Here is a 21,754-nt window from a genome sequence, read left to right on the forward strand (position 1 = left end):
ATTACTGATCCTGAGTTACCTCCTGTATTATACTCCAGAGCTGCACTCACTATTCTGCTGGTGCAGTCACTGTGTACATACATTACATTACTGATCCTGAGTTACCTCCTGTATTATACTCCAGAGATGCACTCACTATTCTGCTGGTGCAGTCACTGTGTACATACATTACATTACTGATCCTGATTTACATCCTGTATTATACTCCAGAGCTGCACTCACTATTCTGCTGGTGCAGTCACTGTGTACATACATTACATTACTGATCCTGAGTTACCTCCTGTATTATACTCCAGAGCTGCACTCACTATTCTGCTGGTGCAGTCACTGTGTACATACATTACATTACTGATCCTGAGTTATGTCCTGTATTATACTCCAGAGCTGCACTCACTATTCTGCTGGTGCAGTCGCTGTGTACATACATTACATTACTGATCCTGAGTTACCTCCTGTATTATACTCCAGAGCTGCACTCACTATTCTGCTGGTGCAGTCACTGTGTACATACATTACTGATCCTGAGCTACCTCCTGTAGTATACTCCAGAGCTGCACTCACTATTCTGCTGGTGCAGTCACTGTGTACATACATCACATTACTGATCCTGAGCTACCTCCTGTATTATACTCCAGAGCTGCACTCACTATTCTGCTGGTGCAGTCACTGTGTACATACATTACATTACTGATCCTGAGTTACATCCTGTATTATACTCCAGAGCTGCACTCACTATTCTGCTGGTGCAGTCACTGTGTACATACATTACATTACTGAGCCTGAGTTACGTCCTGTATTATACCCCAGAGCTGCAATCACTATTCTGCTGGTGCAGTCACTGTGTACATACATTACATTACTGAGCCTGAGTTACCTCCTGTATTATACCCCAGAGCTGCACTCACTATTCTGCTGGTGCAGTCACTGTGTACATACATTACATTACTGATCCTGAGTTACATCCTGTATTATACTCCAGAGCTGCTCTCACTATTCTGCTGGTGCAGTCACTGTGTACATACATTACATTACTGATCCTGAGTTACATCCTGTATTATACTCCAGAGCTGCACTCACTATTCTGCTGCTGCAGTCACTGTGTACATACATTACATTACTGATCCTGAGTTACCTCCTGTATTATACTCCAGAGCTGCACTCACTATTCTGCTGGTGCACTCACTGTGTACATACATTACATTACTGATCCTGAGTTACATCCTGTATTATACTCCAGAGCTGCACTCACTATTCTGCTGGTGGAGTCACTGTGTACATACATTACATTACTGATCCTGAGTTACCTCCTGTATTATACCCCAGAGCTGCACTCACTATTCTGCTGGTGCGGTCACTGTGTACATACATTACATTACTGATCCTGAGTTACATCCTGTATTATACTCCAGAGCTGCTCTCACTATTCTGCTGGTGCAGTCACTGTGTACATACATTACATTACTGATCCTGTGTTACATCCTGTATTATACTCCAGAGCTGCACTCACTATTCTGCTGCTGCAGTCACTGTGTACATACATTACATTACTGATCCTGAGTTACCTCCTGTATTATACCCCAGAGCTGCACTCACTATTCTGCTGGTGCAGTCACTGTGTACATACATTACATTACTGATCCTGAGTTACATCCTGTATTATACTCCAGAGCTGCACTCACTATTCTGCTGGTGGAGTCACTGTGTACATACATTACATTACTGATCCTGAGTTACCTCCTGTATTATACCCCAGAGCTGCGCTCACTCTTTTCTGCTGCTGCAGTCACTGTGTACATACATTACATTACTGATCCTGAGTTACCTCCTGTATTATACCCCAGAGCTGCGCTCACTCTTTTCTGCTGCTGCAGTCACTGTGTACATACATTACATTACTGATCCTGAGTTACCTCCTGTATTATACCCCAGAGCTGCACTCACTATTCTGCTGCTGCAGTCACTGTGTACATACATTACATTACTGATCCTGAGTTACATCCTGTATTATACTCCAAAGCTGCACTCACTATTCTGCTGGTGGAGTCACTGTGTACATACATTACATTACTGATCCTGAGTTACATCCTGTATTATACCCCAGAGCTGCGCTCACTATTCTGCTGGTGCGGTCACTGTGTACATACATTACATTACTGATCCTGAGTTACATCCTGTATTATACTCCAGAGCTGCACTCACTATTCTGCTGGTGGAGTCACTGTGTACATACATTACATTACTGATCCTGAGTTACATCCTGTATTATACTCCAGAGCTGCACTCACTATTCTGCTGGTGCAGTCACTGTGTACATACATTACATTACTGATCCTGAGTTACCTCCTGTATTATACCCCAGAGCTGCACTCACTATTCTGCTGGTGCGGTCACTGTGTACATACATTACATTACTGATCCTGAGTTACCTCCTGTATTATACTCCAGAGCTGCACTCACTATTCTGCTGGTGCAGTCACTGTGTACATACATTACATTACTGATCCTGAGTTACCTCCTGTATTATACCCCAGAGCTGCACTCACTATTCTGCTGGTGCAGTCACTGTGTACATACATTACATTACTGATCCTGAGTTACATCCTGTATTATACTCCAGAGCTGCACTCACTATTCTGCTGGTGCAGTCACTGTGTACATACATTACATTACTGATCCTGAGTTACATCCTGTATTATACCCCAGAGCTGCGCTCACTATTCTGCTGGTGCGGTCAATGTGTACATACATTACATTACTGATCCTGAGTTACATCCTGTATTATACTCCAGAGCTGCACTCACTATTCTGCTGGTGGAGTCACTGTGTACATACATTACATTACTGATCCTGAGTTACATCCTGTATTATACTCCAGAGCTGCACTCACTATTCTGCTGGTGCAGTCACTGTGTACATACATTACATTACTGATCCTGAGTTACCTCCTGTATTATACCCCAGAGCTGCGCTCACTATTCTGCTGGTGCGGTCACTGTGTACATACATTACTGATCCTGAGTTACATCCTGTATTATACCCCAGAGCTGCGCTCACTATTCTGCTGGTGCGGTCACTGTGTACATACATTACATTACTGATCCTGAGTTACATCCTGTATTATACTCCAGAGCTGCACTCACTATTCTGCTGGTGGAGTCACTGTGTACATACATTACATTACTGATCCTGAGTTACATCCTGTATTATACTCCAGAGCTGCACTCACTATTCTGCTGGTGCAGTCACTGTGTACATACATTACATTACTGATCCTGAGTTACCTCCTGTATTATACCCCAGAGCTGCACTCACTATTCTGCTGGTGCAGTCACTGTGTACATACATTACATTACTGATCCTGAGTTACATCCTGTATTATACTCCAGAGCTGCACTCACTATTCTGCTGGTGCAGTCACTGTGTACATACATTACATTACTGATCCTGAGTTACCTCCTGTATTATACCCCAGAGCTGCACTCACTATTCTGCTGGTGCGGTCACTGTGTACATACATTACATTACTGGTCCTGAGTTACCTCCTGTATTATACTCCAGAGCTGCACTCACTATTCTGCTGGTGCAGTCACTGTGTACATACATTACATTACTGATCCTGAGTTACATCCTGTATTATACTCCAGAGCTGCGCTCACTATTCTGCTGGTGCAGTCACTGTGTACATACATTACATTACTGATCCTGAGTTACATCCTGTAGATCTTTTATTAGAAAAATGAAAAACATAACAATAATAATAACAGAAATAACAGGAATATCAGCCAGACAATACTCCGTATACTGAACACTGATCCGGCCGCTCATTCTCTCCTCTCACACATATTATACATATATACAGAATAATAACTAATAATAACTTACACCTTCCGGTCACCAAACAAAATAATAGAAAAAAAAACAATAAATAAAATAAACAAAAGCCGACCTATATATATATATATATATATATATATATATATATATATATATATATATATATATATATATATATACACACTGTACATAAATGTTTTTCTTTAAATATATAAACTGTATGAAATAACAAAACTATACAAATATATACAAGACTAAACTAAACCCCCCACCCACAAGCCCACCACTCCCAACCCTCGCACTGACCGGAGAGCTGGTCCTGCGTCTCATGCCTCAGTCCATGTCCAATGTCCATAGGCAAGATCAGGCAGTGCCAGTGTTTCCCTAGACACCCCAGTGTCCCATAGTCCCACAAGGTAAACCCACCTCCCCCCTTTTCCCACCACCCAACCTAACACCTACACCCAAATCTATATCCCTATATACACTATATACAGAAACAAACACTACAACACCCACAAATCACAAAGCCCAAGTTCGGCGCCTGCAGCCCTACATCACTGTATACTGATCACAAAACAAAAATCTACAGTGTCAGCGGCAGCCCACCACCAGGAAAGGAGATGACCAGACTAGGGCACACTAAAAGAAAATCCCCTCCAGAGGAGAGCGGCCCTACGTGTGCCCAATCTCCCATACTCCAGAGAGCGCACCTTCACCAGATCACCGAGTATGGTCTTAAACACATCGTCCACTGGGAGGATTTTCCGTTGCGTCGATACTAAGCACCGTGCGTTCCACGTGTGATACCTAACAACTGCGCTAACTAGAAATAAGGTGCAGCGGTCCCTTCCACCAAGGTCTCTGAATGCTCCATAGGCCCACTCCGCATAGGAGAGACCGGCCAGCCGAGACCAGCCAATGGAAGCGCCCACCCTGTTGTACACCTCTGTGTTGAAGGGACAATGAAGCAGGAAATGGTCCATGCTTTCCAGCACGGGACCACAATGCTCCCGAGGACAGTTCCTGTCTTCAGAGCTCCTACACTTCAGATTGTCCCTCTCACACAGTTTCCCATGGAAGCAGCGCCAAGCCAAGTCCCAAAACTTCGAGGGGATCCTGATAGAATTCAAAAGATGCAAACCCATCCCAAGGTCCCGACTTGGGTAATCCCTGAGCACCAGAGGCCTCTGGAAATGGGTCAACAGAATCCTATTGTCAATGAGTTTCCTTGGCAGAGTCCTGATCTCCCACATTCCCAGACCCCACCAGCGAATTACCTTCAGAACCAAGGTAGCGTAAGCCGGAAGATGTCCATGGGGTGTGTGATGATCCTTCACTTGCCCTCCCGTCTCCCATTCCTGGAAGAAAGGCTGAAACCATCCCCTACAGGAGAATACCCATGGAGGAGCCCTCTCTTTCCAGAGGTTTGCAATATTCATCTTAATGAAGGTATCCACAAGGAATACCACAGGGTTGACCATACCCAACCCTCCTAGTCTCGTACGGTAAGTAACCTCCCTCTTGACCAGGTTTAGTCTATTCCCCCATAGCAGTTGGAAGAACAAACTGTAGACCCGAGTCCAGAGAGACTCCGGCAAGATGCACACACTGCCCAGATAAATCAGTAAAGGGAGCAGGTAAGTTTTGATCAGGTTCACCCTTTCCCTGAGGGTCAAAGACCAACCCTTCCATTGGTTCACCTTCTGAGTGGCGATCTCTAGCTTGCTGTCCCAATTTTGTTTGGGGTATTCCCCCTGACCAAATTCGATGCCAAGGACTTTTGCAGAGACTTTGGGTCCTGGAAGGGTGGCTGGGAGGTCGAAACCAGGATCTCCTCCTCCCAGCCAGACACTCACTCTTATCCCGGTTGATCTTGGACCCGGATGCCTCCGAGTAGCGATCTACCTCTGACGTCAGCCACCCTGCCTCCTCGTGAGAGGAAGCAAAAACAGTGACATAATCGGCATATGCCACCACCCTGGTGCTGCCCGGTCCATCCCAATCCCGGCCAGCGGTCCACGCTTCACCCTCCTAAGAAGTGGGTCGATCGCAAACACATACAGCAGCGCGCCCAAGGGACAACCCTGGCGAACACCAGATCCAACCTCAAAAGAGCTGCCAATCCAACCGTTCACAAATGGGGAAACTCTCTGCCCCATTGTACAAGGTCTTAAGCCAATCAACAAACCCTCTCGGCAGGCCATATCTCAGAAGGACAGACCAGAGGTACTCATGATTAACCCGATCAAACACTTTTGCCTGTTCCATTGACAGCATGTACCCCTTCCAGTGTCCAGCCCTACACTGCTCCACTGCCTCTCTGACACAGAGCACAGCACTAAATGTGCTGCAACCTGGAACAGAGCAATGCTTGGCCTCCGAAAGAAGTCGGGGTGCAAATTTCACCAGCCGGTTAAACAGCACCTTTGTCAGAACCTTCCTGTCTGCATTGAGAAGCGCTATGTGATGCCAATTCTCAATGCACGATGGGTCCTTACCCTTTGACAAGATGATCAGGGTAGACCTCCTCATTGACTTTGGCAGAGTGCACGAGGAAAGACACTCATTGAATACCTCAGTCAAGAGGGGAACCAAAGCGTCCTTAAAGGTCTTATAGAACTCAGATGTTAAAGGGAATCTGTCACCCCTTTTTTCGAGTATGAGCTGCCGGCACCAACATCAGGGGCTTATCTACAGCATTCTGTAATGCATTCTGTAATGCTGTAGATAAGCCCCCGATGTAACCTGAAAGATAAGGAAAAAAGTTAGCTTATACTCATCGGGGGTGGGGGGGTGGTCCGGTCCGAGGGGTGTCGCAGTCTGGTCCGGCGCCTCCCGTCTTCTTTCCTGTCGTTGCTCCTGCGCAGGTGCTCTACTCTGTTGAGGGCAGGGCAGGCGCCTGCGCACTGCAGTATTCTGTTCTGCCCTCAACAGGGCAGAGCAGTGCGCCTGCGCAGAAGCCACGACAAGAAGGAAAGAAGAGGACGGGATCTTATGAAGCTGGGGAGGCACCGGACCGCGACACCCATCAGACCAGACCGCCCCCCCCCCCCTCGGAGAGTATAATCTAACTCTTTTTTTTCTTATCTTTCAGGTTACATCGGGGACTTACAGTATCTACAGCATTACAGAATGCATTACAGAATGCTGTAGATCAGCCCCTGATGGCGGTGCCGGCAACTCATATTTGAAAAAAGGGGTGACAGATTCCCTTTAAGCCATCTGGGCCGGGCAATTTTTTTTTTTGGGGGGGCAAGCCCTTCAATCGCCAACTTAACTTCCTCTTCCCTGATCATCTCTGTCAAAACATCGAGAGGGGTCTACCCCTGGTTTGGGGACGGTTTCAGCCAGGAAAGCCGACATCTCATCTCAATTAATATTCCTTTTCCCTAAGAGGTGCAGGTAGAAGGATCTGACAACCTCCAGGATCCCTGATCTGGATAGCCTCAGGGACCCCGTAGTGTCGACCAGTCTTGTAGCTACAGGTTGGGCCATTTATATGGATACACCTAAATAAAATGGGAATGGTTGGTGATATCAACTCCCTGTTTGTGGCACATTAGTATATGGGAGGAGGGAAACTTTTCAAGATGGGTGGTGACCATGGCAGCTATTTTGAAGTTGGCCATTTTGGATCCAACTTTATTTTTTTCAATGGGAAGAGGGTCATGTGACACATCAAACTTATTGAGAATTTCACAAGAAAACCAATGGTGTGCTTGGTTTTAACGTAACTTTATTCTTTCATGAGTTATTTACAAGTTTATGACCACTTATAAAATGTGTTCATAGTGCGGCCCATTGTGTTGGATTGTCAATGCAACCCTCTTCTCCCACTCTTGACACACTGATGGCAGGTGGCACCTAATCTCCACACAAGATGCGGCAAGATGGCCGATATTCCCACACAATGCACATTTCTGCACAGTGCAGTTTGCACTGAAGTGTGTGGGGTCGCCGCACCTGTGACAGAGCTTCTGTTGCCCCTGGTAGAAGACCAGGATACGATCCCTACACAGGAAGGCAGATGATGGAATGTGGGCAACTGTACAACCTGAACGCTTAAGTTTTACCATAAACGTCCAGGCCCCTGATCAAATACTAAACTCGTCACGGTTTTTCTTTGGCATTTCCACCACCTCTCTATATTGGCCAAGCCACGTCATGATGTCATAGCAAGAAAGCGACTCGATACAAGTCATCACAGTCACTTTCTTGACTTGATTTTGGCGAGACACCGCCTGGATGGCAAAGAGTCGCCAGCCGGGCTCATTTTTTGCCAACTCATAATTCGACCAGAAGAGCTCAAGCCCCTCTAGCTGAACAAAGCTGACATCAAACTCAGGTGTGGAATAGGGATGTATCAAGTCATAGATTTCAATTGCCTTGAAGCCCATCTTCAGCAGGAGCTCCACAACCTTAGACCTTGGAGGACATGCATCACTGCCCTCCCACTGAAGACGGAACACATTCCTACGCCCAATACCCGGCCCTGCTGTTGGGTGGGACCACACTGCATCCTCCCCTTTTGCCCTCGGAAGGCCCCGACACCATGTCTCTCTATCCAGAAAGATAGATCAACCTCTCTACCCTCTACCATTAGTGATCTCTCCTCCTACTTTAGAGCCTACTGGAGACGGCGCTTCAACATGCCGTCCCTGGAGATGAGGAGGATGCCCTGACGGATTCTGCCATCACCGGGTGGGCAACAGGACTAGTGACCACATCAACACCAACAGTACCACTATTACCCACCTCCATAACCCCCTCACCCTCCACCAAACCAGCCACACCACTAGCCAAAGAATTTTCCTCCATTCCGCCATTAGTGCCCCTCCCTGGCCGCTGTTGTCACTGTCCTCCGCAGAGCCAGCAGAACTGCGACCAGATGCCAATGTCGCCTGTCCTGCAGGGAGTTTGCTGCACGTGGCCCGCGGGTGACTTTGCAGGCTGCCAGGTGGGGCTTTTTGCTGGTCGTCATCCTCATCATCATCCACCTGGCTCTCAGGCTGCAGCTCCATCTGCCTTTGCTCTCTGGTATCAGCCATAACTCGGTCTTTATTCATAAATGGTCCACTTTTTTCTCTGATGAAAACTTTTCTGACGTCAAGCTCATTGATTTCAACTTTCAGTCTTTCTACCTCCTCCTGGAGTTGGGTCTTCCTCGGTATGGAGGCACCTGCATCTTTGGCGCTTGTGCAGCGCAGCTCCTCCCGGAGCCTCCTGATGGTCTTACTCGCATGTTCATACTCACAGATGTGGCTTATGACCCAGCAGCCATAGGTGGACACAGACTCCTGGGGTCTCTGCAGCCTCTAACCCTACGCAGTGAGGTCAGCATCACATCGGTGAGCACTCACCTTTCCTCCGGAAGGACCGCCATCTTGCACGCTAGCAGGCTTCTCCATGTTGGAAGCCTTGCGGCTTCTCTAGATCTCTACAGACCCGGGGGGAGTAGGAGCCACATTGCTGCAACTCCTGGTGGAGCGTCTGATCCCCGAGTCCTCTGATGTGCAGGCCAGTTGCTGGTTTCTTCTGTCCCCGTCGGCCTGGTCCGGGAAACAGAAGCCTGGGACTTGGCTCCTTCACTCATCCCAGGAAACCCACTCCCTCCCTGGGTAGGAGAGAGAGCAGGTCCCTGGGCGGAGAGGTGGTGGTTCTCTGGAGCATACAGCAGGATCAGTAATTACTGCACCCACAGTTACCACAGCTGAGCAGAGCTGCACTCACTATTCTGCTGGTGGGGTCACTATGATAGTAGGTTTTTCACTTCAGGCTTTGATGGAGATGTTGCTTATAATTAATAGGATGCTCTTGTTTTCCAGACTTATCTCAGGAACCTCGGGATTGATCAGTCCCCCACCACTATCCTTACACCTTTTGTTCCAAAGGGACCCATTCGGGAACCAGAGTTCTCCCCAACAGATCTGAGAACAATCAAGGGATCCACCGCAACACCGAGCCGGAGTATGAGACTGTCTGAAGGTAAATGACCGAGGGCGGAGCGTCTGCTCACAGTGCCCCCTTGTGTTTAGTGTCTGTACTCTGTATAATGCACTGTGGTAGATGTAGTTGTTACCGTGCAACAGACAGCCATCTGGCATCCCTAGAAGTAGTGCCCCGTCCAGTCTCCTCATATATCACCAGTAGTAGTGCCCCGTCCAGTCTCCTCATATATCACCAGTAGTAGTGCCCCGTCCAGCCTCATCATATATCACCAGTAGTAGTGCCCTGTCCAGCTTCATCATATGTCACTAGTAGTAGTGCCCCGTCCAGCCTCATCATATATTACCAGTAGTAGTGCCCCGTCCAGCCTCATCATATATCACCAGTAGTAGTGCCCCGTCCAGTCTCCTCATATATCACCAGTAGTAGTGCCCCGTCCAGCCTCATCATATATTACCAGTAGTAGTGCCCTGTCCAGCTTCATCATATGTCACTAGTAGTAGTGCCCCGTCCAGCCTCATCATATATTACCAGTAGTAGTGCCCCGTCCAGCCTCATCATATATCACCAGTAGTAGTGCCCCGTCCAGTCTCCTCATATATCACCAGTAGTAGTGCCCCGTCCAGCCTCATCATATATCACCAGTAGTAGTGCCCCATCCAGCCTCATCATATATTACCAGTAGTAGTGCCCCGTCCAGGCTCATCATGTATCACTAGTAGTAGTGCCCCGTCCAGCCTCATCATATATTACCAGTAGTAGTGCCCCGTCCAGTCTCCTCATATATCACCAGTAGTAGTGCCCCGTCCAGTCTCCTCATATATCACCAGTAGTAGTGCCCCGTCCAGCCTCATCATATATCACCAGTAGTAGCGCCCCGTCCAGCCTCATCATATATCACCAGTAGTAGTGCCCCGTCCAGTCTCCTCATATATCACCAGTAGTAGTGCCCCGTCCAGCCTCATCATATATCACCAGTAGTAGTGCCCCGTCCAGCCTCATCATATATCACCAGTAGTAGTGCCCCGTCCAGTCTCCTCATATATCACCAGTAGTAGTGCCCCGTCCAGCCTCATCATATATCACCAGTAGTAGTGCCCCGTCCAGCCTCATCATATATCACCAGTAGTAGTGCCCCATCCAGCCTCATCATATATTACCAGTAGTAGTGCCCCGTCCAGGCTCATCATGTATCACTAGTAGTAGTGCCCCGTCCAGCCTCATCATATATTACCAGTAGTAGTGCCCCGTCCAGTCTCCTCATATATCACCAGTAGTAGTGCCCCGTCCAGCCTCATCATATATCACCAGTAGTAGTGCCCCGTCCAGCCTCATCATATATCACCAGTAGTAGTGCCCCATCCAGCCTCATCATATATTACCAGTAGTAGTGCCCCGTCCAGGCTCATCATGTATCACTAGTAGTAGTGCCCCGTCCAGCCTCATCATATATCACCAGTAGTAGTGCCCCGTCCAGCCTCATCATATATCACCAGTAGTAGTGCCCCGTCCAGCCTCCTCATGTATCACTAGTAGTAGTGCCCCGTCCAGCCTCCTCATGTATCACTAGTAGTAGTGCCCCGTCCAGCCTCCTCATGTATCACTAGTAGTAGTGCCCCGTCCAGCCTCCTCATGTATCACTAGTAGTAGTGCCCCGTCCAGCCTCATCATATATTACCAGTAGTAGTGCCCCGTCCAGCCTCATCATATATCACCAGTAGTAGTGCCCCGTCCAGCCTCATCATGTATCACTAGTAGTAGTGCCCCATCCAGCCTCCTCATGTATCACTAGTAGTAGTGCCCCGTCCAGCCTCATCATGTATCACTAGTAGTAGTGCCCCGTCCAGCCTCCTCATGTATCACTAGTAGTAGTGCCCCGTCCAGCCTCCTCATGTATCACTAGTAGTAGTGCCCCGTCCAGCCTCATCATGTATCACTAGTAGTAGTGCCCCGTCCAGCCTCATCATATATTACCAGTAGTAGTGCCCCGTCCAGCCTCATCATATATCACCAGTAGTAGTGCCCCGTCCAGCCTCATCATGTATCACTAGTAGTAGTGCCCCGTTCCAGCCTCCTCATGTATCACTAGTAGTAGTGCCCCATCCAGCCTCCTCATGTATCACTAGTAGTAGTGCCCCATCCAGCCTCCTCATGTATCACTAGTAGTAGTGCCCCATCCAGCCTCCTCATGTATCACTAGTAGTAGTGCCCCATCCAGCCTCCTCATGTATCACTAGTAGTAGTGCCCCGTCCAGCCTCATCATGTATCACTAGTAGTAGTGCCCCGTCCAGCCTCCTCATGTATCACTAGTAGTAGTGCCCCGTTCCAGCCTCCTCATGTATCACTAGTAGTAGTGCCCCATCCAGCCTCCTCATGTATCACTAGTAGTAGTGCCCCGTCCAGCCTCATCATATATTACCAGTAGTAGTGCCCCGTCCAGCCTCATCATATATCACCAGTAGTAGTGCCCCGTCCAGCCTCCTCATGTATCACTAGTAGTAGTGCCCCGTCCAGCCTCATCATATATCACTAGTAGTAGTGCCCCGTCCAGCCTCCTCATGTATCACTAGTAGTAGTGCCCCGTCCAGCCTCCTCATGTATCACTAGTAGTAGTGCCCCATCCAGCCTCCTCATGTATCACTAGTAGTAGTGCCCCGTCCAGCCTCCTCATGTATCACTAGTAGTAGTGCCCCGTCCAGCCTCCTCATGTATCACTAGTAGTAGTGCCCCGTCCAGCCTCCTCATGTATCACTAGTAGTAGTGCCCCGTTCCAGCCTCCTCATGTATCACTAGTAGTAGTGCCCCATCCAGCCTCATCATGTATCACTAGTAGTAGTGCCCCATCCAGCCTCATCATATATCACCAGTAGTAGTGCCCCGTCCAGCCTCCTCATGTATCACTAGTAGTAGTGCCCCGTCCAGCCTCCTCATGTATCACTAGTAGTAGTGCCCCGTCCAGCCTCCTCATGTATCACTAGTAGTAGTGCCCCGTTCCAGCCTCCTCATGTATCACTAGTAGTAGTGCCCCATCCAGCCTCATCATGTATCACTAGTAGTAGTGCCCCGTCCAGCCTCCTCATGTATCACTAGTAGTAGTGCCCCATCCAGCCTCCTCATGTATCACTAGTAGTAGTGCCCCATCCAGCCTCATCATATATCACTATTAGTAGTGCCCCGTCCAGCCTCCTCATGTATCACTAGTAGTATTGCCCCGTCCAGCCTCCTCATGTATCACTAGTACCGTGTTTCCCCGAAAGTAGGACCCCCCCGAAAGTAAGACAGGGTGGGGGTTACGGGGGGGTCCTTCAATGTAAGGCCTCCCCCGAATGTAAGGCAGGGTTGGGGGCCGCTGTGAAATGTAAGGACCTTACCTTTGGGCCGCCGCTGTCCCCCATTGGGTCCCCAGGCTCCAGAGGTGTCCTCAGGTGCAGCTGGGCGGGTCCAGCGCTCATGGGGTTAACTCGCCGTGTTAACCCCGCAATCCGCCCAGCTCAACAGCTCATTGGCCGCCCCTGTTCCCCACGTCACCGCCGGCCCCCGGCTCGAGCACTGATTGGTCCAGCAGCTCGGGCTGTAATTGGCCGCCCCAGCCCCACGTCACCGCTGTTTCCCTGCTGATTGGCACAGCGTTCCCTGCAGCACAGGCCTTCCGCACCCACAGCCGCACCGCAGAGGAAAACGTCCAGCATTTAAAAACCAAGTAGGGAAACATGTACTGTATAGGGTATGGGGCTGTGTGCAGTGGGATACGGCACTGTTATGGGGTGTGGGGCTGTGTGCAGTGGGATACGGCACTGTTATGGGGTGTGGGGCTGTGTGCAGTGGGATACGGCACTGTTATGGGGTGTGGGGCTGTGTGCAGTGGGATACGGCACTGTTATGGGGTGTGGGGCTGTGTGCAGTGGGATACGGCACTGTTATGGGGTGTGGGGCTGTGTGCAGTGGGATACGGCACTGTTATGGGGTGTGGGGCTGTGTGCAGTGGGATACGGCACTGTTATGGGGTGTGGGGCTGTGTGCAGTGGGATACGGCACTGTTATGGGGTATAACAGCATGTTAATAAATGTTAATTTATTGGTTAAAAAGAAATTGTCATTTTTTTTCGGCTAATGGTAAGACCTCCCCCGAAAGTAAGACAGGGTGGGACTTTTTGGGGTAAAATTAATGTAAGACAGGGTCTTACTTTCGGGGAAACACGGTAGTAGTGCCCCGTCCAGCCTCATCATTATCACTAGTAGTAGTGCCCCGTCCAGCCTCATCATATATCACCAGTAGTAGTGCCCCGTCCAGCCTCCTCATGTATCACTAGTAGTAGTGCCCCGTCCAGCCTCCTCATGTATCACTAGTAGTAGTGCCCCGTCTAGCCTCATCATATATCACCAGTAGTAGTGCCCCGTCCAGCCTCCTCATGTATCACTAGTAGTAGTGCCCCGTCTAGCCTCCTCATGTATCACTAGTAGTAGTGCCCCGTCCAGGCTCATCATTATCACTAGTAGTAGTGCCCCGTCCAGCCTCATCATATATCACCAGTAGTAGTGCCCCGTCCAGCCTCCTCATGTATCACTAGTAGTAGTGCCCCGTCCAGCCTCCTCATGTATCACTAGTAGTAGTGCCCCGTCTAGCCTCCTCATGTATCACTAGTAGTAGTGCCCCGTCCAGGCTCATCATGTATCACTAGTAGTAGTGCCCCGTCCAGCCTGCTCATGTATCACTAGTAGTAGTGCCCCGTCCAGGCTCATCATATATCACCAGTAGTAGTGCCCCGTCCAGCCTCCTCATGTATCACTAGTAGTAGTGCCCCGTCTAGCCTCCTCATGTATCACTAGTAGTAGTGCCCCGTCCAGGCTCATCATGTATCACTAGTAGTAGTGCCCCGTCCAGGCTCATCATGTATCACTAGTAGTAGTGCCCCGTCCAGGCTCATCATGTATCACTAGTAGTAGTGCCCCGTCCAGGCTCATCATATATCACTAGTAGTAGTGCCCCGTCCAGCCTCCTCATGTATCACTAGTAGTAGTGCCCCGTCCAGCCTCCTCATGTATCACTAGTAGTAGTGCCCCGTCCAGCCTCATCATGTATCACTAGTAGTAGTGCCCCGTCCAGCCTCCTCATGTATCACTAGTAGTAGTGCCCCGTCCAGGCTCATCATGTATCACTAGTAGTAGTGCCCCGTCTAGCCTCATCATATATCACTAGTAGTAGTGCCCCGTCTAGCCTCATCATATATCACTAGTAGTAGTGCCCCGTCTAGCCTCATCATATATCACTAGTAGTAGTGCCCCGTCCAGCCTGCTCATGTATCACTAGTAGTAGTGCCCCGTACAGCCTGCTCATGTATCACTAGTAGTAGTGCCCCGTACAGCCTCCCCATGTTTCAGTAGTAATACTGCCTACAATGATTTCCTTCCTTCTTCTTGGTCAGGGGGCTCTCAGAGTGCAGTGAATATTTCCCAGTCCAGCCTGTATTCCTCCACCTCCACCACCAGCGTGTCTATCCCCATGGGATCAGAAGTTGGCCCGGAGTCTCCATTACCCACTGACACGTCTCCTCCGTTCGGCTCTGAATCTGGTAACGACAGACCAATCAGCCAGGATGACATGATGGTGCAGGGTGTTGGCCACGATTTAGTGTTGCTCTCTCCCTATGTAGAGATGGCCCAACCCATCAATGGTCTTACCTGCAGCAGTACGGCCGTCCAAAATCTCCTCATTGATGACAGTATGGGGTCCACACAGGTGAAGCAGCTGATCGATAAGTTTAAGTCTGATGGCATTGACAAGACCTCAACTCGGGATAAGGAACAGGCCACATCCTTAGAAGGTTACCCCATGAATCTTCCCACCTTGAATCCTGTCAACGATTCATTTGTGGGATCCCACACCCTGAAGGAGATTCAGAAACTGTTGGCTGAAGCAGATGTTGGTGTTGATGGAACCATGTCTACTTCACACCGAGCGTCTCCAGTCGCGGATCCGTATATCGAGGATCCAAGATGTTTCAATCTAAAGGAGTCTCTGAATAGCCAATCAGCGAGCTCTCTGGATCTCCAAGTGAAGGACATGTCCTGGGATTCTTCCTTTACAAGCGGCTCTACAGGAAACCACTTCAAGGATTCATCGGTGACTTGGAAGAACGACTCTCTCCATAGTTCTGCTAGGGACAACTCTTATTTAGGAGAACTTGTAGGCAAGAGAAGCGCCCACCCTGCGTCCTTCAGTCTACAGCGACAGTGGGGAAGGTCAGAGCCAGAAGGCTGTAGTAAAGCCACCGTAAATAAGGCGATGCCATCTAATATAAGGGTGAACATAACCGATAGGGTACAGCGCAGTGAACAGCTTTTAAGCAACGTTTCGAGCTCCATTGGAGTCCTGAGGAACACCTTGGCTGTAACCGGGACGGGTTACCTTACGGGGAGGGAAGCAGAAAGCGATGAAAGTAGCGGAGACTCACTGGCCGTGCGGGTTACGAGCCTCCTGAAGAGTGATACACCACTGACTTACGTGTCGCGAGCCATGCAGAGTGCAGATGAGGACGAAAGGAAGGCACGAGGTGAGGCTGGTCCTGGACCTCGTAAGTACGGCTCGGCCATTAGCGGACCAGGGTTGTCCTGCGGTGGGTATTACATGGTGGTGGGTCCAGACTCCCGGCCTCTCACACTGAATGTCTCTCCGCTCTTTCTTGTAGGGTCAGGGAAACTGAAGCTGACAAGTCAGTCCATGATGCCAGACACCGAGCTGAGCGATGAGGACAGGAGACGGATCGAGGAAATCAAGAGAGAACTGCTGGGCAGAGCCGCGGAGGCAGAGAAGGTGACCACCATTGTAGGACAATAACCAGCCACAGTATAAGGGGGCGACATATGGGGGGGGGACCAGTGTGATATAGCATCGAGTGCTGGGGCAGGACGCGGTTATCAGCTCCTCCAGTAATGCTTCTCTGCTTGTGACGCAGCGGCCAAGGAGGATCGCAGGTAAGTGCACATTGTGCCGCGTGCTGTGCATCTCTGCATGATGGTACGATTGCTCGTATCACACCGTGTCGGGGGGGCGACCAGCTGCAAATTACTTGATTTGGCCACCAGGGGGCGCCTTCTAGTTCGGGGATCTTTGCAAGTCCATTTGCCTGTTATAAGGTCCACTCATCACCGTCCAAAGAAAAGATCTGCGACTGTTCCTCAGACTCGGGGTTTCCATTCATCACCGAGTTCACGCTGCTTGTTGTCAGTGAACAGGGATGTTCACATGTATTATCCAGGGCGGTCCTCCGGCCGGCACCGATCTCCTGAGGATTCACTACAATGTACCAGTGCAGGTAAAACCCCTTCATGTGCCGGAGGATTGAGCAAGCTGCAAAGTATTAGGTCACGGAGATCCTACACCGCTGGGAGGCTGAAACCTTCATTATACAGCATGTATCTATGAGCCGGTAGTAGAATGGCGCCGTCTGCTCGGGGTGGGATTCCTGCGTGCTGTGTCTGTAGTGTGTGATCTGGTGTGAAACTCTAACTCTCAGCATGCCCTGACACCCTTGTGCTGCTAACCCTAGATGAATGATCCAGGCCGGACCGTGCGTTCAGCAGACTCCTGGCTCATACCAGCGGGCGGCAGCGCTTCCCTCCGCTCCCTCAGTGTCCTCTCCATGTGATGTCGCCATTGATTTGCCTCGTGTCCTGTGAGAGGCCTTCAGATTCTCGGTCTGACGTGTACTCGGTCTCTTCATACATGGGGGGGATTCCTAGAAGCCGCAGTTAGTGAAGGCCGCCCGCTGCCATCAGAGATTACATAGCTGCTCGTCCTGCTGTGACACCGTCGGCCGTGACCCTGGCACCGGAAGCTTTATTTCTGGCTTTGTTCGCTCTTTTTTTATCCATTTTCTCTGATTATTTTGTCCTTGTAGAAAATGATTTTTTTTTTTTATCCCTCGAGATATATTTATAACCACAGTAAAAGCTCAGAACATGAGATTCTGTCCTCACACAAAGAAAGGAAGCGTAGGCGGCCATATTCAGCGAGCGCTCCACTCCGTGCCATAAATAGCTGATGTTAACCCTTAACGTGTCATTTGTCACCGGCAATGCCAGTCCCTGCGATCCCAGAGCCGCGCAGGGATGTGTTATTGGGGCGGGGGTCTCGCCAGCTTATTCCTCGCACCTACACACCTCTCATTGCTCTGTCATTCTAGGATTATTCCCATCCCAACAAGCCGGCGTCTTCAGGGGACACTGCAGCGTTCAGCTTACGACTGACGCCATCCCCATTCCTGCTACCCATCACCAGCGCTGGGGTCCCTGCGGACAACATGGAAATCCCAACTTCCGAGGCTCAGCCCAGTGTAACGCATGGGGCAATGACTAAGGACGAGGCCGAGCAACCTCCACCAACATCATACCAAGATCCAATATCCGAGCATCATATTGAAGAAGCATCAAGAAGAAATGTCTGCGAGCCGGAGAAGCATGACATTCTGCCGGTGGCATCCACCGAAGAGGCCATAAAACCAATATCTTCTATCACATTCTCCTCCCGGAAACGCTCCCCACCTCTGTCCACTTCTCCGGATGGAGTGTCTCCGCCGCTTCTTCTCTCTGTCCTTGATAAGTCACCAGCCTCCCGAGGCTCAGAGCTCCGTCCTCGTCCAGCGCCATCACATAACGTCCATCACAGTCATTATGAAGGCCATTCACTGTCTCACCCGGCTGCTGTGGATCCCACACTATGGCGGCCCAGTGAATCCTCAACACGTTCCTGGACCACAGAACAACTCACTGCTGGGTCCACACAATGGACGTCTGCTCCATCTGCTGAGAGGTTCAGTTCATTCCCATGTCTTCAAAAGGAAAACATTGTTCCTGGAAATGTAAATCTGGAAGGTTCTTCAGTCATTAATCTTGATCTTCCAATGAGTAATGTTGGCGGCAGCCATCGCATAATGTCCTGCGGGCTGGAAGCTGCAGGAGATGGGTCACGTCCATCATCTTCTCAGGAATTCCAACCCAAACCAACAATATTGTCTCCGACTCTCAAAGCCCTTTCTTGTATCCATTTGACGATATCTCCGAAGGACAACATGAAAGTTCTTGATGTGTCCAGGGCCCTGGTGACATCAGATATTGGGTCTTTGCCTTATGACCCAAAAACAAATAAAGATACATCCCGGCTGTCTTCTGCAGACCTGTCCAGGAATGACCTGAGCCATAGGGACCGCTCTGCTGGACCAATGGCACCCAGCTGTCCACTCCTAACCCCTACGGGAGACAACAAAGCCAATCATGAAGGTAATGTCCAATTTATGGAGAAAGAAAACATTCCCATAAGATCGATACCGTCTGACAGAAGATATTCGCCATTATCTGACGCCACTACCCAGATAACCACCAAAAGTCCAGAAAAGACCACCTTCTCAGCCGAGATCTTCGTGGAGGGATCAGTAAGAGAAGCCCCAAGGTCATCAATTCGAAAAGTCAGCCAGACCCCAGAACAACAGCCAACATCTCGTACTCTGCTGTCCTGCCTGTCCCGAGCTACTGGTGAGCGCTGAATCTTCTATGTTCCTTGTTACAGGTAGATGTGACATCACTTCTGTCAGCAGCTCTGTGTAATGGCACCTTGTTATCCTCATGGTGGGCTGACCAAGTCTTACCCCACACTGCCGGGACCCCAACACATGTAGGTGGGAGGGGGTCTGCCTTATTACAGTGGGGGGGGGGGGCAGAATCACTGCACCAGCAGAGAGATGACTTGTGGCCTGTGGTCTCAATGTAGACTCTACAGTGAGGTCCCAGCCTCCATAATCTATTTAATACTGGTGGTAGAGACCATTGTTCCCCACAGTAGGACCTGTGTGGCCCCTAGATCTGGCTGCCCCCTATACCTGGCTGCCCCTATATCTTCATCCCTTTCTAAGACACAGGGTAACATTGTGATTATCTCTGTTCCCCATGGTACAGATCAACCTCTGCTGCTGCCGTACCGACCCCCGGGGACCCCAGAACTCTTCTATGTGCCCTTCATGGAGGGAGGATCCAGGATGTCCCCCGTCAGCACCGTTGAGAGCTCCCACCCAGGTAATGGAGGCCTCTGTCACCCCATAACCTCGCAGTTGACCCTTTACAATGACTTCCCTTCTCGGATCCGTACAGAACTTTCCTCTATTCTGATGTTTCATTGTTGTGAATCTGAGAACTCGCAACTCCCCGATGTCCGGTGACGTCATCTACCGTGCAGTTACACCTACATCCTTCCTATTCCACCATGCTTTACACTTCTGCTTGCAGTCATTTCAGTTAATCAGTATGCGGTGCAGGTGTTGCTGACACTACAATATTGTCACTGGTTCATCGCTTTATGGCGCCGACATATTACTGCCCTCAGTGTGTTTCTGTAATGGCTCCGTTCTGGGTCCTGGATCTGGGATGCACCTGGGCCCCTTTCTTTCACTTTCCCTTTCCTCCGCTGTATATTGCAGGTGCGTAGCCTTACTTACTACTTCTCTCACTGGTCAGCTGTCAACCCCTCACTGTAGGGGGCACTGTCTATTATTATTTTACACCATCCCACTCAGCTTACTCCTTTATACCATCATCCCCGCACTCCCTCGTACCGTCGTCCCCACGCCAGCACCACCGCACCTTCCTCGCAGCCACATCCACGCACCCATGCCCTCCCTGCAGTGACTTCCTCGCATCGACGTCCTCGTGCCCTCCTCGTTCCGACGTCCCTATACCCTCTTCACACCCACACCCTCCCCGCAGTGACCTCCCCCCAGTGACCTCCTCGCACCAATGTCCCCGCACTCGCCTCTCACTCGCACCCTCTCCACAGCGCTCTCCCTACTGCCATGTCTTTTGCCCTTCTGGCACCAACGTCCCACGACCTTCTAGCATCTGCATCCTTCTCGCAACAACGCCCGGCTTCCTCCTCTTTCTGACGATTCCACGCTCTCCCTGCAGCAACATCCTGGCGCTCTCCATGCACCCATGCCCTTCCCCCAGCGACCTCCTCACGCCCTACTCACTTTGATGTTCCAGCTCCCGCCCAGCAGCGTCCCCACACCCGCCTTGCATCCACACCCTCAGCGACTTCCTTGCACCGTTATCCCCGTGCTTACCCCGCATCCTCTCCCTTCCGGCGTCACCGCACTCTCCTCGCACCAGCAACGTCTTTGCACCCAAGCCCTCCACTCGCCGCCGTTCTCCCACACGTGCCCTTTTCTCGCCACTCGTCCTCGCGCCCTCCTCTCGCCGCTCGTCCCTGTTCCTTCCTCTCGCTAAAGTTGCCGCGCTGTCCTTGCACTCACGTCCTCCCCACAGTGACGTTCCCGTGCTCTCCCCGCATCAATGTCCCCACACCCTCCTTGTACCCACTCCTTCCCTACTCCTTCCCCACAGCCATGTCCCTGTCAAATCCTTGCAGCCATTGTTTGACCTCAATAATAACAGTTGCTCCACTTCCTTATTTCTTACAGGTTCCAATGATGCAATTTCGCCAAAGTTTCCCCCCAACATTTTGGGGTCCGCTACAGAAAAGTTACCAGACCCCTGTATACCCAAACACCGAGAGGGTATCTACAGTAAGGAACCGAGCCTGAATACAGCAGACTGGAAGCAGAAGTCAGCACGAGGTGAGCAGCTGCCACAACATGACCACTAGATCTACCAGTATGGCTCCGTACCACTCACATCCAGAGCAGCTTTCATAGTTCTGCCAGCTGCAGTGTCACATCGACAAGTCTCGTCATGTACATGGCATCTTCACCACCGTGTTCACATGTAACAGAATTATTCTGTGCAGAGAATAGCGTGACAGCGCTGACCTGCAGTCTGCCCAGAAAAGCCAAGAATCAGCCGCATGGAATGACGACAGTTGGCCGCGTGACGGAAGGAATCTGGCCTAATAATCCAGAGCGGCTGCAGCTCTGGATGTGACTGGAGTAGGTGGATGGATCCCAGGACTCAGGACGTGATGTCTCT

The 21,754-nt window shown here is 50.2% G+C and overlaps 1 protein-coding gene across 2 annotated transcripts in view; it reads left to right on the plus strand.

The window, feature by feature from the left end:
- The window catches only part of ALMS1 (ALMS1 centrosome and basal body associated protein), a 55,053-nt gene that overhangs the window by 29,262 nt on the left and 4,037 nt on the right, over positions 1–21,754 (plus strand). Inside the window, exons 5-10 of one of the 2 annotated variants that reach the window (XM_073559918.1) lie at positions 9,645–9,822; positions 15,208–16,335; positions 16,471–16,595; positions 17,968–19,312; positions 19,733–19,849; positions 21,250–21,405. In XM_073559918.1, the coding sequence (XP_073416019.1) occupies positions 9,645–9,822; positions 15,208–16,335; positions 16,471–16,595; positions 17,968–19,312; positions 19,733–19,849; positions 21,250–21,405 (3,049 nt within the window). The remainder of the gene's footprint in view (positions 1–9,644; positions 9,823–15,207; positions 16,336–16,470; positions 16,596–17,967; positions 19,313–19,732; positions 19,850–21,249; positions 21,406–21,754) is intronic. The other variant, XM_073559919.1, reaches the window with a different exon arrangement.

Source organism: Dendrobates tinctorius, unplaced genomic scaffold, assembly GCF_039654945.1.
Source record: "Dendrobates tinctorius isolate UK_male_01 unplaced genomic scaffold, ASM3965494v1 ptg000282l, whole genome shotgun sequence".
Classification (NCBI taxonomy): Eukaryota; Metazoa; Chordata; class Amphibia; order Anura; family Dendrobatidae; genus Dendrobates; species Dendrobates tinctorius.